This window comes from Nicotiana tabacum, chromosome 22, assembly GCF_000715075.1.
Source record: "Nicotiana tabacum cultivar K326 chromosome 22, ASM71507v2, whole genome shotgun sequence".
In the NCBI taxonomy this organism is placed as follows: Eukaryota; Viridiplantae; Streptophyta; class Magnoliopsida; order Solanales; family Solanaceae; genus Nicotiana; species Nicotiana tabacum.
Genome location: NC_134101.1, coordinates 9,778,907 through 9,797,368, shown reverse-complemented (window position 1 = coordinate 9,797,368; position 18,462 = coordinate 9,778,907). Strand labels below are relative to the sequence as shown.

The 18,462-nt window shown below is 38.1% G+C and overlaps 1 protein-coding gene across 1 annotated transcript; it reads right to left on the bottom strand.

The window, feature by feature from the left end:
- Positions 1 to 5,967: 5,967 nt before the first annotated feature.
- On the bottom strand, positions 5,968 to 18,262 carry LOC107775035 (B3 domain-containing transcription repressor VAL1-like). Its single transcript, XM_075243853.1, has 13 exons — positions 17,663 to 18,262; positions 16,676 to 16,757; positions 16,484 to 16,600; positions 11,748 to 12,379; positions 11,326 to 11,422; positions 11,014 to 11,188; positions 10,573 to 10,649; positions 10,411 to 10,482; positions 10,085 to 10,318; positions 9,899 to 9,948; positions 9,531 to 9,644; positions 8,726 to 8,793; positions 5,968 to 6,892 (listed from the first exon to the last, which is right to left on the bottom strand). Exons 1-13 carry the CDS (start codon positions 17,773 to 17,775, stop codon positions 6,168 to 6,170), a joined length of 2,556 nt encoding a protein of 851 aa, XP_075099954.1. The 5' UTR covers positions 17,776 to 18,262; the 3' UTR covers positions 5,968 to 6,167.
- Between the last annotated feature and the right edge of the window lie 200 nt (positions 18,263 to 18,462).

The following is an 18,462-nucleotide window of genomic DNA, read 5'->3' as shown; positions in this document are numbered from 1 at the left end:
CGGGGAGGTTTTTAACGAGGCGATAAAGGGGACACTTCAGGATTGAAGTGCGCACAGGACGGCTAGTTCATTTCTCGACCTCTCAATATATCTCCAGGTCGACCAATGAAGGGACTAGATAGACTGGGACTGAAATGCAAGCCAACGCCCGAAAAATATGTAAATTTCTCCAAATGTATGAACAAAGCACAAATGCATGAAGTTTATTTCTATTTTCTCCAAATGTACAACCAAAGCAACGTTGCCTTAAAATCATACCGCCGACAAAGGAAACACCTAACCGGCCCTCGGCTATAATCAAGCATAGGGATGTCCTAGTTCTAGTTTGGAAAGCAACAGTGGAGATGACATGTACACCTTCAACTCTTTCAAGGCTTGGACGTACTTAGGGGTCCATTGGAGGCCGTTATCCTTTTTGAGTACGCCGAAGAACTTATGGCACCTATCAGAGGATCGCGAAATCAACCTTGAAAGGGCAGCGATACGGCCAGTCAACCTCTGAACTAGTTTTTTGGTGGCCAAGTGCTCTGGTATCCCTTAGATGGCCTTGATTTGGTCTGGATTGACCTTGATACCTCGTTGTAACACTAGGAAACCCAAGGATTTTCTTGAGGCCACGCTGAATGCACATCTTTCGGGGTTCAGATTCATTCTGCATTGCCTGAGTATACCGAAGGATTCTCTCAAGTGGTCGATGTGATCTTCTTTTCTTTTGGAGCATGTCGTCTATGTAGACTTCCATCATTTTATCGAGTTGGTCTTTTAACATCATCGTCACCAACCTTTGATAAGTTTCCCCTGCATTTTCAACCCGAAGGGCATGACCCTGTAGCAGTACGTCCCCTGGTGGGTGATGAAGGTGGTTTTTTCCTGATCCTCTTCCTCCATGAGGATCTAATTATAGTCCGAGTAGGCATCCAAGAATCTTAAAAGTTCATGCCCGGCCGTTGCGTCGATGATTTGGTCGATATAAGTCAATGGAAATGAATTCTTGGGGCAATCCTTGTTCAGGTCAGTGAAATATATGCATATCCGCCATTTGTCGTTCTTCTTTTTCACCATGATCATGTTGGTGACCCATTGGGAGTACTTCGACTTTTTGACGGAGCTATTTTCCAACTAGTTTTCCACTTCTTCGCGTACTGCATCATTAATTGCGGAGTTGAACTTACGCCTAACTTGCCTCACCGGGGGTTGGAATGGATCGACGTTCAATTTTTGCGTGACGATCTCCTTTAGGATACCTAGCATATCTGCATGGCTAAAAGCAAACAAGTCCGCATTAGCAGTTAAAAATTCACGAAACTTACCCGGTTCTTGAAGTTTACAGCCGATGTAAGATTTCTTGCTGTGGTCGTTGCTGTCTACCTAAACGGGGTAGAGCTTCTCTATGGTTTATCCTTCGGCCTCAACCATATCAGGGTCTCTGATGACGTCCTCGCTGTCATCGCACATCGACCTCGACCCTGTTGATTGCTATGCCTTTTTTTCTTTATCCTTGGTATGTTGGGTGGCCGTACAGTCTAAGGCGATGCGGTAGCATTCCTGGGACGTGCGTTGTTCCCCTTGTATACTAAATATTCCCCATGGAGTTGGGAATTTGATGACTTGGTACAAGCTGGAGGGGATGGCTCTCATGGTGTGTATCCATAGCCCTATTATGGCGTTGTATTCTGTGTCCTGGTCCATGATATGGAATATGGTTTCCAGAGTGACGCCACCTTCTAGGACGGGGAGTGTGATCTCGCCGGATGTTTGCTCAACTGTATTGTTAAAGCCTGTTAGTGTGATGCAGTGCGGCACTATCTTATCCTCGAGTTTCATTTGTGCAAGCACTCGAGGGTGGATAATGCATGTGCCGCTCCCATCGTCTACCATAATGCGCATCACATCGGTATCTAAAATTCGTAAAATGATAACAAGAACATCATAGTGAGGGAGAACCAAACCGTTGGTATCTGACTTATCGAAGATGATACTTTCTTCGAGTTCGTCATACCATTCGTAGGTGATCGACCGTTTGAGCTTGTGGGTTGTGGTGAACTTCACGTTGTTGATAGAAGCGTTGTCCCCTCCACCGATGATCATGTGGATGGTGTGGGCCGGCGAGGGTTGTTTCAGCGGCCCTTGATGTTTTCACGTCCTCTGGCAAAGTTGGTCCTTCCCCGATCGCTCATTGATTCTTTGTAGTGTCCATGTCGTAGCATGTTTACGACCTCCTGTCTTAGGGCGATGTAATCTTAGGTTTTGTGTCCTCGCTCTTGATGGAAATTGCAGAGGGCGTCTGATTTTCTGGTCTGACCTCATCTTTTGCGGCCACTTCACCTTCGGTCCGAGCTTCTCCAAGGCGTAGACTATTTCTGTAGGTGACACACAAAAATTGTGAGCGGATAGAAAATGGGGCATACCTCTCTCGTTTCGATGAATCCTTATTCTTGATTGGGGTGGGCCCTCTTCAAGGCGGGAAAAGGATGCAACAGTGCTTTCTTCGATCTTTCCTGGATTTTGCCTGCACTGAGTTAGTTGATGGGTCGGCCCATTGAGGTCGTCCTCGTCTGCTCGGACTTCGACGCAATATGCGTTATGTATTTCGTCCTAAGTCGTTTGGGGGGGGAGGGTACCTCATAAGCCGACTTAATAACTTTCTCGTTGCCCTTGAACCATTTCTACTCAGCCTGTTCTGGAAAGATGTGATAACCATCCCTTTCGATACATTCGGTAAGGTCATTCTTACTCGGTTGAATCGGGCGAGGAAGTCCCTTAATCCCTCTCCCGGTGACTGTTTGATAGCGAATATGTCGTTTACTCTCGCCTTGCCTTTTTGTCCCCAGCATGGACAGTTACGAACTTGTCGGCCATTTCTTCGAATGTTTCAATGGAACGCGCGGGCAGCTGTGAATACCATGTTAATGCTCCTCCAATGAGGGTCTCGCCAAATTTTTTCAACAAAATGGAGGATACTTGTTCCTTGGTGAGGTCACTGCCTTTCACGGCGGTGACGTAGTAGGTCACATGGTCTTCAGGGTCGGTCGTGCCATCATATATTTTCAGATAAGGCGGCATCTTAAAGGTCTTTGGTATGGCATGTGGGGCGGCATCATCACTGTACGGCTGCTCGACGAACCGTCTGCCATCTCTCTTAGGAAAGAGCTTAGGGGCACCCGGTATCTTATCGACCCTCTATTTGTGTTCTTTCATTTGATCTCGAAGCATTTTGTTCTCATTTTTCATTTCTTCCATTTTTTTCAAAATGGTTGTGAGAGTGTCGCCACTTGTATTATTAACGACATTGTGAGTAATACATGTTGTTGGAGGATGAGGAGGAGGAAGTTGATCATGTTGCTCGTTTGTTGGTGGTATAACGCAAGTCTAGGGGTGACCCGCCTCGCCTGGGGGAGGCATTAGGCGTTGCGTCCCCGTCCACTGCTTCAGAACTCTCATTGATGATGCTCGTGAGGTTGGTTGGGAGGTCGCTCATTATTTTCATTCTTTCTTCTCGGTTACCTGCCATATTAGATCTGTGTATATAAAGAAAAAAGGGGATCTTGTTCTTGGTCCTTCCTTTTTTTTTTACGTTAGCAATCCGTGTTAGTTGTAGATCTTAGAGGAAACTAAAAATTTAACTAGGAAATCCCCACAGACGGCGTCAAATCGTTTGACTAAAAAGTATAACTTTCGGTTAAACCTTTATATTTATGTAATGATGGATTAAACCTAGTTAATAATAATATTCCTAAACGTGGATCTTAAAAATACGGATAATATGGGGCTGATCCAGTGGGGGATTAATGATATCATGCATTAAATATTCTAAAAGTATGAGCAATAATGGAGAAGTAACTAGCAATAAATAATAATAAATGGCATTTAAGTAAATAGAAGGAATGATTTATCCAATAATGAATGAGTTAGATGATTGTTCCTCCTGACAATGATGTGTGAAAGATAAATCCTAGAATGTTCGAACTATTCTCGGATCTGATGAAAAAGTATCAAATAACATGAACAAGAATGTTGATAAAAAGGTAATGTTTGTATCTTTGCTAGAGAGAGAATCTTCTTCTAAAAAGTGTTCTTATCAAGTGAATATTACATGCCTTTCTTCCTTATCTTTTTTCTTTATTTATTAGAGACATATCTCTAACAAACCTTAATAGTACAACTGCAGAAAATATTCAATAGAATATTCTGTTTAATATCCTATTTTTAAAACTAGATGTTACTGTTCTGTCAACGGTGCTCGACCTCGGTCATTGTTGATATCTCGACTACGAATCTCGCTACTCCATGTCCGGCCTCGACTGACTCTTTCCTTATTGACATATTACCCTAAATATTCTAGGGCAGATTTTGACCAATACACTTCTGTCCACTAGCTTTGCAGATTTTGACCAATACACTTGCTGCATATTTTTTCAATTCATTAATTAGTTGCAAATGGAGAGGTTGAATTTCGCTTCTTACGTATTGTGGTGAACCTACTAGTCCTAGGAGTACTTGCCTATCTTAGGTATTGACTGTGTGGTGCAATTGGAAAACTTCATAGAATTATCCTTGTTTACTTTGATGGTTGCAATAGCTTTGTCCAATATAGTTATATTGTATAAATATGATAAGAATAAATTTTGTATACATATATTTAAAATTTTGAATTCCCTTAACATAAGAGAAATACAGTTCGAAATCCACGTGTAACATTTTTGAATTCCCTTATTAGAATCCTAGCTTTGTCGGTGCTTGAAATGGACTCAACAGTACCACGTATTTCGGAAATATGCTTCTTCATGAGTATTAAATTGTATATATTAAACATAAATTGACTTAATGTTTTCGTGCAGTAGGATTAATTAGACTGATTTGACATGCTAAGTGCTAAAGTTCCTGTAAATAATTAAGTGCATACATACTGTTCTTTCAATATCATTTTTGTGGTGAGGCGACGTGCAATTTTATTGGTAGAAGTTGAGAATTGAACCCCATCTAATGATAGGTTCTATGACTATTGAACCCCATCTAGTATTTGATTTGGTTCGATTTTGATTTGGTTCCTAACCAATAGATATCAATTTCTGAACTGGAAACATTAAACTTTTGGCCAAATCTTAAACCAACGTACGGAATTTAGACTATTTTAGGCATGCAGAATGGACCCAAATATAGATATTGATTAATGCGTTGCATTTGGTACCCAAAAAAATTGTTGCAAACAACAAATGAATTTCCTTTAGTGTAGGGTCACCAACTTATCTGGAATTGTATCAGTAGTTTAATTAGTCGTGCTCGTGCCCCGTATCGGAAAGAAAGAAAAAACTTATTTGAAATTTTAATAATATTTCAATTAGTACGGTTAAAGTACCTAATAAAACTTATTCGAAACCTTACTATTGTTTTACATACGTGATTTCTCAGCCCGTCTCTTTAATTGAGTAATTGTGACTTAGATTTATTCATCTATCATTCTGGAAGTGACACACAACGTATTTGAGTTATTATTATATATTGTTGAGTAGATACTTATTTGTGCATGTTAATTGTGGGGCTCGTAATGCTTTATGCATTAAGTTAGAAATCAATTCTTTTCTTAATGCTGTAAATCATAAATGTGTAGGCACTGCTTTTATTTTTATTCACTGAAAAACTTCCATTTAACTTCCATCTCCGGACCAACTTTGTTCATCTTTTTATAGAATTATGAAAGTTTTATTGTCAAATAATATGGATCACAAAAAAGGCGATAAAATCAATTAAAGTAGACCGGGGAGTATCTGTAAAAAAAAAAAAAAAAAAAAAAAAAATTATCACTTCACTATTTGGCATGCAATGGACTAGAGTTTCGCATCAAACTCCCTATTCTATGATCTTCAATAAAATAAACTGGCGCGCCTAAAAAGTTCAGTTGAGTAATTGTAATCCTAAATAATGACATTTTAATATAAAATCCATCATTTCATAATGATAGATTAGAGATTAACAAAAACACCTTTTCCATTAGAAGGTACATATGAGAACCCACAAAAAGTGAAGGGAGGGAGGACAAAATAGACTCCTTCAACTCTTGAGTATGTATATAGCAACAACTATGGGGTTGTGAAATAACACTCTATGTATATAACTTAACAAAAGCTCAAACAATTGAATAAACAAAAGAAATAAATTATCTAGGGAATTTACCCTTCATCACCTTTATTCTCTTGTTCAGCATCTGCAGTTTTCATGAATCCATTATCAGGATGGTTTCCTTCACTCTCACCGGCAGCTCGTGAGAGCAAAGAGTCTCCCAAGCTCTCGAGCCCGTTCTGTGTTAGATACTCCAGTGGAAGGTCGGTAGCATTAACAAGGGACGTCATGGTCATTCCAGCAGTGGCCTCTACTAGCATGTCATCGTCGCGATTAGGATGGGAGTTCAGGTCCAACTGTCCCTTCCCGGCTCCAAACTCCTCCGTCTGATCCCCGTTTGTATCCCTTTCGTTCTCGGAAAGATTCATGTGTTCGTTCTCGGATTGATTGATGTGAAGCAACTGATCAGTTCCACTGGCCCCATCTGTTTCTGATCCATCTTTAGGAGGAACCTGATCCTTTGCCTGTGCAAGCTCCGCTTCTCGTTCTGATTGTTTCTTCTTCTTACGTAGCATGAGTGTCTTAAACCGACGTTTCACAGTCAAGCAGACATTGCACTTACATGTGGGCTGGTGCTTGCCCTTTCCACTTGGAGGCTGAATGCAAACAATGCAAGTGCAACCAGGGCGATGTCGAGGATGTTTAGTAGTGGCTCCAACTGAAGGCTCTCCTAAATCCCCAATATTATCTCCTAATACAGCAAGTGTTGCCAAGGCATCGAGACCAGAAGGCTCACAATCTTCATTGTTTTCTACAAGTTTTCGCCTCTTAAGATCTGAAATGAGGAGACAATAATAGTGAGTGACCAAATTATATAAACAAAGGTGATAACCAAGACAAACCAATCCAGAAAACATATAGGCATTTCATTTATTTGATAGTTAAGCATAAAAAAGAGACATCGTAATAAATTTTATAGGATCCAAAAAGGCACCCGGCCCAGTAGTCAACGTATAAAATTTAACCTTGATCTTGTTTCACAATTCATGTCTTTCAATTGTATAGGGTTACATACAGGAAACATAATGCATCTACTATTTTTGAGATATTTACAGACACGTTCAACATACAGCCCTTCATACCCCCCCCCCGGTGTGGGGGAGGGTGTTTGCTGATTAATATATCACAGAAAAGGTCAAAAAATAAAATGAAGCCTCTCTCTCCCTCCTACCCTAGTTAAGTGGATCTTTTCTAAATTCTAATGCTTTGAGCCAATAAAGAACATCAAGATATAAATGAGAAGTAGAATTCCCAGCATCAGGAGAAAAGCCTGTTTAACAGAAAATTCCCTAAACTTTCTTTCCATCACTTGCATTTGCAAAATACGACTATCCGTTAGGAATTGATGGTTCATGTTGAAGCTTGCACATAGAAAAACTTTTCCTTGTGAGAACCGACTTTTTAGCAACTGTGACCTCTAAGAAACTGTTACTAACAACAACAACAATCCAGTATAATCTCACTAGTGGGGTCTGGGGAGGGTAGTATGTACACTGGATTGTTGTTGTTGTTAGTAACAGTTTCTTAGAGGTCACAGTTGCTAAAAAGTCGGTTCTCACAAGGAAAAGTTTTTCTATGTGCAAGCTTCAACATGAACCATCAATTCCTAACGGATAGTCGTATTTTGCAAATGCAAGTGATGGAAAGAAAGTTTAGGGAATTTTCTGTTAAACAGGCTTTTCTCCTGATGCTGGGAATTCTACTTCTCATTTATATCTTGATGTTCTTTATTGGCTCAAAGCATTAGAATTTAGAAAAGATCCACTTAACTAGGGTAGGAGGGAGAGAGAGGCTTCATTTTATTTTTTGATTAATCCATACCCCCCCCCCCCGGTGTGGGGGAGGGTGTTTGCTGATTAATATATCACAGAAAAGGTCAAAAAATAAAATGAAGCCTCTCTCTCCCTCCTACCCTAGTTAAGTGGATCTTTTCTAAATTCTAATGCTTTGAGCCAATAAAGAACATCAAGATATAAATGAGAAGTAGAATTCCCAGCATCAGGAGAAAAGCCTGTTTAACAGAAAATTCCCTAAACTTTCTTTCCATCACTTGCATTTGCAAAATACGACTATCCGTTAGGAATTGATGGTTCATGTTGAAGCTTGCACATAGAAAAACTTTTCCTTGTGAGAACCGACTTTTTAGCAACTGTGACCTCTAAGAAACTGTTACTAACAACAACAACAATCCAGTATAATCTCACTAGTGGGGTCTGGGGAGGGTAGTATGTACACAGACCTTACCCCTACCCTGGGGTAGAGAGATTGTTTCCGATAGACCCTCAGCTCCCTCCCTCCAAGAACTCCCCACCTTGCTCTTGGGGTGACTCGAACTCACAACCTCTTGGTTGGAAATGGAGGGTGCTCACCACTAGAGCAACCCACTCTTGTCAAAATTGTTACTAACAGAACAACCAAATCTTAATTCTACAAGAAATTAAACCCACTCAAATCACCCATCGTCATTCTTGTCCATGTATATAAATTTCCTTACTACTTCATGATCATATGCTTGTGAACATTCCATGTCATTAACAAAGAATCAAAATGAAAAACAAATATAGGAATTGAAGATTTCTGCTAAACAATGAGGAAAAATATTCAATACCCTTGCCAACTCTAAAGAGAGCTTCCAGTTCCCTCGGATTAATCTCATCAGGAGCAGCACAAGAGCATCTGCGAAAATGTAGTTGGCAGTAAAGGGTTAGAAAATGTCATTCTTCAGAGTATCCATCTAATCCCTGGACAAAGGTATACCAGAACTAGCTCACCTATCAAACATTGGCCGAGTATATACAACTAAAAGTTATTAAATGAAATAACAAAATTTGCTTAGGCTAACACCCCCACCCCCAAGGCAGAAGTAGGATTTCTAGTACATGCGTCATGGGTGCACCCAAAAAAAAAAAAAAAAAAAAAAGAGGAAAAAATTTATCAAGTGGGAATTGATCCGTCTTCTTCTTGGTAAATAATTCAACCTTCAACCAAGTGCACCATTCAACCTTTTGGAGCATGGGTGCCAAGAGTTAATATTATACCACTTTTAGAAAATGTGTACATAAAATATTTAATTTTGCGGAGAGACCATGGGTTATGTGCCCCATATTTTCCCGTATAAATCCGCCCTTGCCCGCCCCCAAAAAAGGCAAATGCATCTGAAAAACATGACACATTCATCTAACACCAACATCTCAGTTTGCACCGACTACCAATATCATAGTAAGAAGTCACTAAATTGGTTGAACGGAATTACCCCCTGGTTTATGGTTTACCTACCGAGGAACCACCATATGGGCAAAGATCAATTTTTCTTTTTCTTTTAGAAATGTGATATCTTGGGAAATTGAAATGATATAATAACCTAGTCTCAAATATAAAGCCAAAATGGGAGATGGATGGAGCCAGATACAGACCTTCTTGAGTCCCAAATATTGTCCGAACAAGTCCACTTTGCAGGAAGGAGAACATGCACCGGCAATCTACGCCATTTAGAGCAGCTGTCACATTGAGCCCATTGCTCCTGATGCCTGCACAACGGTACAACACAAATTAGCAATCAGCTTAGCTCATTAGAAAAACAAAAATATCTAGCACATAACCAAATAGTGAAATGGCATAAGTAGTTCAAAGGTATCATGTGACAGTTTGAACATTGAACGAAGTTCTCTGAATACGCTGAGCTACAAAATATCAAATTTCTCAAGTCTGCACAAGTTGATCCATTTATCATAATAGAGAACTACAGATAAATTTCACTCAGTGTAGTCAATTTTTCCCTTACCCAGAAGATCGGGCAGTAAATATTGTCCTCTTTCCAAAGACTGGTGGTTCCTGTAGGAAAAAAAAGAGCATTAGACATTCCGCTTACTACTGTCGATCATTGGCTATCAAAAAGGAGGACAATGACAGAAAATTAAAAGAAAGGGAAAATTTTTAAGTAACACTTCTACATTTGGGTTGCACGTACTTCATATTCCTCAAATTCATAGTCCTCAATCACAACAACGGTAGGCTTGGAAGTCGGAGGTGGCCGTAGCAATTCTTGTGCTTCTTCCCAAGTGATTCTAAGTTCCATAACATCATCAGCATGCATAAGAAGCCTCTTATTTTTGGACCCTATGTTTCTTGCCTTTTTCTTCTCTGAAATCGGCACTTGCCGATTCACAGAATCATCACTTGCCCTGCCTCCATTCTTTTCATGCTTCGATGAGAAAAAGAATTTGTATTAAGGGAAAGAGCAAATTCAAATGCTTGCTTAGCAAAAAGACCTAACAGGCTAGGAGCAACACTCACCTGAAGATTTTCAGTCATGCCAGTGAATGAAGTTTCTGCAAAGCCACTGGGAAGGATAGACAGTTGAGGATCCTGTTATTTGCATATGAAAAAAAGGAAATAAATCACTATAATAACTTGAAACGAAAGCTGACTATAGCAACCAATATTTTTGTAGGTAACCTGCATGTCAGCATTGTTCGTTGCCTTTCGAAATCCCATAACAAGCTTTCCTCCCGGATCTATTCGACTGAATATCACTACAATAATAGACCATAATCAGTAGTTTATCTGAAAATCACTATCACTATCAAGTACAGAGTCCTTCATGAGCGAAATAAAGGACAGACAGCATCCAAATAACTAGCCATCTGCAAGAGGTGGAAAAATATTTCTCTGATAAATGTACCCGATCCATAGACCTCTTTTTGCCTTTTCTTCTTCTTCTTTTTTTTTTTTTTTTTTTTGGGGGGGGGGGGGGGGGTGGGCATTTCCATTGAGTTTAAAAGAAATAACAGATGTAAGCATGCAAGAAAATGTTTTATAATTAATACAAACAGGGTTGGTCATATGAAGAGATTTCTTTTTGTTTTTTTTTCATAAGAAGAAAGAATGAAGAGTTACCAGTATCACCAGCTTGCAATTGCATATTCTGTATACAAGGGGTAACACCCTCCAAAACATACATCCGGCTGTTGTTATTGGGCCAAAATCTGAATTGAAATGTCCACTCTTTACCCTTTATATCCTGAATCCTTATAGGTAGACCCTCAGATTGGTTAATTGGAGGAAAGTACGCCTGCATAGGAATTGGCATTGATGACGCAAAAAAGGTGCATCACAAGCTAACCATTTGAGACCATAAAGATAACAGGCAAGATATCATATTGTCCAAACTTCACAAATTACAAAACATCTGAAGAAGTAAGCTCTTACCTCAGCACATGCTTTGGGCAGAACCAGACGGCCTATTCGACCAGCATCACTGGCACTTAGGACCTTCTCAAACAGTGGTACAATAGTAGATTTTAAACTGAAATTGCAGTTAAGTAAACATAAATGATATCAAAACTGGGGGAGGGAAAGTAAAAAAAGAGCCATAAGTAGAGCCTCTGATCCCTGTAGAGAATGAATTTTTTAGCCTCCTTGAGTTTTCACCATTTTAGCGTTTAAATTTTTCTTTTAGGTCTAATATTGCCATTTTTACCTTCATTTCATTTTTAGTAGGGCTTATTTGAGGAAATTGAAATTACAAAAATTAGTCGCATATATACATAATAGTTAAAGAATCCCAATTTGATAAATAGGGGCGATACACAACTCAAAGATAACTAACAGTAACCTTTTGACAAGGATACTCTCCAGATATTTGTTGCAACTCCTGGTCTGTAATCCTAGGCCAGTATCGAGGCAGTAATTGGTTGCGGCCACCTCGGCCTTCAGCGGGCGGCCTTGCAACCCGTGTCTGTGAAGCCATTGCTTTGTTTGATTCAGAACCTGAATTGGGGCTAGGTTTGGGGGGCTTGGGCAATATATGGCGTGTCCTTTGGCCCAGTTGAAAGGGAGAACTTTTGCTTTGTTCCCTTCCTTCAACATCTCCACCAGGAAAAGGCTGTGCTGAACTAGACGCACCAACAAGAGTACTCAATGAGAAATTTAGAGATGGCTGATTGATCAATTCGTACATATCTTTAACCCCTTGGCTTTGTCTGTCATTATCAGGCTTGCCAAATAGAGAAGCTGTTCCAACGGGCTGCTGGTTCAGATTTGAAAAGCATGTACTGACATTACCGATGGGAAGCATTGTTTCTTGTTTAATGTCATTCTTTTGAGTTTGAAAGAGTTGACCAGACTCACTGGTCTCCACTGGCTTGCTCAACCGCATAACCCTTCTTTTGTCAAAACTATTCTCATCCATTTTATTCTCAACACCCAGTGGCTGCGTAGCCTTAGTTCCCAAGGTTCCATTGGGAAGATCATCACCAGGTATCTGCCAAAGCATTTCTCGAATTTATTAAGACTCAAATTACGTCTATTGAACATTATCTAAATTTGTTATAGAGTATACTTTCAGGGCGTGGAATAAGTAGTAAAAGAACATGTAAAGTGGACTTCAAGAAAACATGTAAAAAGAACTCCAATTATATAAGTGAGATACGAGGGGGGGGGAAACAGAAAAGAGAAGTTGCTCATTTGTCAATATGTTGAACACCATTTAGATAAGTGAAATAAAACAAAAAAGGACAAAGAGAACCTATTCATTTGCCAATATTTTGAAGTTCAGGGACTGGGAGCTTTCTGGTGGGGGTGGTTCCTCTACTGTGTGAAGAGTAGAAAGTAATAAATTACGGAGGCGGTTTAGAGTTTTCACGGCCGAGGGTCTATCAGAAACCGCCTCTCTGCCCTTCCAAGGTAGGGATAAGGTCTACGTACACACTACCCTTCCCAGGCCCTACTTGTCTACTTGTGGGAATTCCCTGGGTTTGTTGTTGGTGTTGTTTAGAATTTTCACTGTGAATGGCTATTTCAGCATGGAACTAAACTGAGTTTGACCGAACTCTTCTACCATTATTGGAGACAACTAATTTTGATGCTGTATTTTAGATACTTTCACAAATCTTTAAAATATTATTTAGATAATTTTCTTAGGACATGATAACTAAAGAAAAGACAATGTATTTAAATAACCAAGTACACTAGCTATGAAAGAGCATATATCAAATATGACAAGTGAACATCTGATTATCAAATGTTTAAAACATGCGAAAAAATGCTAAAAGGGGAGGGAGGATAAATAATCTCTGGTGGGTCTGTGTTGCATAGACACAGCACAGACACAAGATTAGGCAATTCTAACAATGCTCGAAATCAAATTATTGCATGCTTGCTCTCAGTGCAAAAGCAGCGTTAATTTGCAGAATTAAACGTGACGGTTTGAAAGTAATATACTACAGTGCTAGTCAGAATTTCACCATTGACGGCTATTTCAGCATGGAACCAAACTGCATTTGACCTCACTCTTCTTCCATTATTGGAGACAGATAATTTTGGCCCTGTATACTTCCACAAATATTTAAAATCAACATCGACTACTACTACTACTACGCTTCAATCTCCAACTAGTTGGGGTTGCTCTATGGATCCTCACTAACTATTTCACTCTATTTTGATGCATTTGAAAGTACTATTCCAATATTCAATAACTTGAGGTTCTCTACCTCTTACTACATATACATCTCTATATGTATAAAAGGAATGATATCTTAAACTACAAGTTCAGCTACACGTAGGGAAACTCGGTGCACTAAGCTCCCGCTATGCACGGGGTCCGGGGAAGGCCCGCATGTTCAGCTACATGGTGTCACCTAAATTGAACGAAAGGAATAAAAACTTACATCTTAGTAACCATTACTCAATATTTTTTTTTTATGTTCCAAATTATTATTATAAACACTTCTTTAATAACCTTGGTATAATAATCTTAAACATCTTATCTCAGTATCCACACAAGCCAAAGTAGGTATTTCTATTGGGATGAAGGAGTATTTTTGACGAATTACTTCATTTTACTCATTTTTTAGTTATTATTTTAACATGCCCTAATAACTCGAATTTTTCATCTTGCCTTGAGCCGACGGTCTATCGAAAACAACCACTCTACCTTCCAGGTAGGGGTAAGGTTTGCGTACACACTACCCTCCTCAGACCCCACTTGTGGGATTATACTGGGTTTTTTGTTGTTGTTGTTGTTGCCCTAATAACTCGAATATAATTTTCTTTTCTTAATTCCTTTTTTTAGGACCAATTTTTCTTTTCTTAATCCCTAAACTAGTTAAACGCGATAAATTAAAACAAATAGAGCACTAAACATGCAAATGAATCATAACTCCTCTAAAGAAAATCCTTCTGGAAAGCTCAAGGACTTCAAGCTCTTTAAGGTTCATTCTCCCTAAACGTGAGGTTACCAGTACATTTTGTGTTCACACATCCTCATACATCGAGTTATTGCAATAAATAATGTTGGAGAACAATACTTCCAATGTTTCTCCTTTTTTTTTAATAAGTGCATTTATTTTGTTAAGAAAATAAATTGCACCAAGATGATTACAATATTACATTTCTAGAGAGCACAGAGAAGCTGTAAAATCTTCTAAGCCATTCACATTTCAAGTGCCACTTCACAGTGCAATAAATGCCTCTTTGGCAGGGGCATTTGTCGTCCATATGGGGAAATTGATTACCCTCAGCTGTTTACCAGCAAGGCGTAAAATGACTTGACTGAGAATTTTAGGTGGGAGTTTTGGCAAACTTCATCTACCATTGAAGATAGTTTTCCCAAATATAGATTTGCTAACAGATGTACAATCTCAAGCTTCTGGTCATTACATTGTCTTCTAAAATTTCGCGACATGACTTTCATTATTTCTCTAAGGGAAAAGGGCCAAATATACCCCTCTACTTTCATATATTGTCTATATTTAACCTCCGTTATACTATCGGGTCAAATTTACCCCTACCGTTATACTATCGGGCCAAATTTACCCCTACAATCAGCAAACTTTTAAAAATACCCCTTGATCTATTAAGTAATCCAAAATCTCCCAAATTCCTTTTATTTAAATCACTTGTTGTTCTTCTTGGTCCACTATTTTTGAAATAATTGGCATTTACCTGCTTTCTAAATTAGAGAAAAAAATATTAAATAATACAACCGAATAAACAAAGTATAGTAAATTGAAAAATCTAAATTAGGTAGCTTTTCTAAATTCTAAAAATATTTACAACATCCCAATTTTAATGAATTCGTTGCACCAAATGTATGGAGACTTTGCAAGTATTAGTGATTGAAGTTGAAGTTCCTCAGAGACTTTACATTGTCTAATTTAACTTTCCTTTAATTAAATGCCTACACATTGTGCACTCTTAAGTTAGTCGATCGAACTCTATACTAACCAGGCAATGACAAAATATATTAGAATATACATGTAAATACATGATGATCAGCTGCATATAATACACAATAAATATACCGACTAAATTCTACTGTGTGTATATGATAGAAAAATAAATAAAATTCTAAACCAATATTATTTATTACAAGAAAAGAAATAAGTGCATTGGTAATTAAAAAAGAATTATGAATAATTTGTATAGTCTAGTAACTTTAGCATTCACATCAATAGTAATATTTGAAAATAATGGAGCAAAAAGAACAACAAGTGATTTAAATAAAAAGAATTTGGGAGATTTTGGAATACTTAACGAATCAAGGGGTATTTTTAAAAATTTGCTAATTGTAGGGGTAAATTTGGCCCGATAGTATAACGGAGGTTAAATGTAGACAATATATGAAAATAGAGGGGTATATTTGGCCCTTTTCCTTTTCTCTAAAATGAAGCAGAGATATACCTATCAACGGTTAACCTAAAATAATCCGATGAAATATGAAACTCTACTTACTAAAACATATAATCTACACGTCAAAGCATGAAACTCCTGTGATGTGGCTGATGCCTCAGAGAAGCACCAAATTAGTTGTATATGTAACACAGTCTTGTGGCCTAAACAAAGTTCGTGAACAAATGCAGCGACCTACAACTATCTTTACTGTATATAGAGATTGCAACATTATAGGGGTAAACTGAGGCAACACCTTCCTAATTCGCTAGCAGAGAACATGTAATGTAAAATTACTCATGAAATCTAATGAACAACCAGAGAAGAATAAGGAAGTTACTAATTGTCCAAATTACAGCTAAGCATTAATTATCCAAGTAGTACATAATATGATGACTAATTCAGATTCACAAAGGTACAATGATGAAAATGAATTTGGTGCTGCTACATATAACGAATGATGAGTTAGTCTCATTGGTCAAGAATTGGAAGGCGAGAGACAGAAGACATGATAGTAAGGTTCTGGTGCACTTCACAAATCACAACTACGTGTGCATGCCAATGCTTCTAACCCACCGCTTCTCAACTGTACATATTCGGATTTTTTTTTTAGTTTAATCAGATTCCACTGTGCATGTCCCTTTCTGTCTCACCAAATATAAAAAATAAAAAAATTACTCCTAATAAATAAGGATACCTGTATTGGTCTGATCGAATGACCATCCAATTGGCTTGCACAGTTTATACAGGCAATACCTCCATAATCCATGCACTCATACAAATATTTTGAGACAATACACCCACAGTGGATAAGCTGCCAGATCAAATGAAGATAGAATCAAAAACACTAGTTAACCATGCAAATCTAGTACATGATTCAGTGACCAACCTTTCTACACGTTTTACATTCCCTCCAACCAGATTCCTCCGAGTGGAACGTTTCACAAAAAACTAAATTCTCAAAAGCAGATCTGCATCAGAAATGAGGAGGCATCAGAAAAATTTGGTTTACTGCTTTCATAATTAACTAGTATTAATAAATAGCTAGGCAAAACACCACAAAAGTAGAAGTCAATTATATGTCAAGACTGACGAAAAGGCTCTTCATTTGGGACCCTTGTATGATAGAAGGGTGAATGAAAGAAATTAACAATAAAAATATGAGTCTGAAGCAACAACGATTTCATACTAGGGAGCTCTAGCCTCTAAGATAGAAGTTGAATTCCCAGGCTATAAGCATGTATACTTCTGATTCCAAGAACCAAACAGTTGATAATGAGGCTGGCATACCATTTGCCATGGGAAGAACAACAGAGCAAAAAAGTAATATTGCCTCAGACTCAAAGTCATTTGCGCAAGTTAATATCTTGGAACTCGATGTATCCAGCTATAACAACCTTAGTGTCTAAGCGATAACATGGAAATATATCAGCCTAAAACTAGATGAAAAATCTCATTTTTATTTGCAATGACCATTAAACCATCATGTAAAACTCATTTTTCTCTACTTAAAAGCTTAAAAATAACAAAATGAGAACAAAAAGGCACCATACAGTCCTTCGACTTATGACTTCCCCTCCTTCCTCCAAAGAAGACTTCCATTATTTCACTTGAAGACATAACTATTACAGCTCCTATTTGACAGAAATTGCAGATAACAGAAAAAATAAAATGCCAAAAATGTAACATTTGACTAAAAATCCTATCTTTAGGAACAATTCCAAAATGCAACAAACAGAGAAGAAAAACAAAAACTCCCCCTCTATTATAGGGATCCAAAAATACCCACATCCCCAAACTGCCCTTGCATCAGAAAATTTAACTGAAGAAGAAAAATTAGTCAACGACAAAGCTAAAATTAGAACAGAAAAATTACCCGCAATTATAGCAAAGCTTTGCAAATCCACCAGATTTCAAGCTCCAACCTTTCTTCCATTCAGACGACGTCGTTGCACGACAAAGCTCATTCATGCAAATCATTGACCCCATTTTTAATTCCACCCAAAAATCAAAACTTTAACAACAAATCTTATTAATCAACTCTTAAATTAACCAAAACCCTAAAAAAATCGTTAACAAATCATTGACCCAGATCAAATAAACCCCAAGAAACTCAAAAAAAAAAAAATAACTCCAGCACTAAACATGAAAATGAGCATAAAATTATAGAATCTTGAACTGAATCTTAAGCAAAAAAAAAAAAAAAAAGCGGGTCAAATTAACACTGAAAAAAAAAATTAACGGCGGTGGTCGGTGGCGGTGGTCGGTGGCGGGTTATAGTTTCGATGAAGATAAATAGAACAGAGATTTATAGATACAAATATACAGGTGCAGATTTACATATATATAGAGAGAGAGAAAGGAAGTATTGTAGAGATTTTTAGAGAGAGAAAGTTGCATGCAGTGGAGAAAGGAGCAAAAATGGATGCAACAAAATGCATGCACGACACTTGAAGACACCGCAAGGTCGTCTGTTGTCTACTACTTACATAAATTTTTCTTTTTCATACTTTTTAACCCACAATTAATTTTTGTTTTAATTTTATTTTCTTTATTTTTATTTTGGTTTCTGTCTAATTTTCGGACAGTGATACGATGACCCTATGCTTTCGTAGATTCCAATGTCTCTTTTTGACTATTATGACGTCAAAAATATTCAAATTTTGTAGTGTCAAT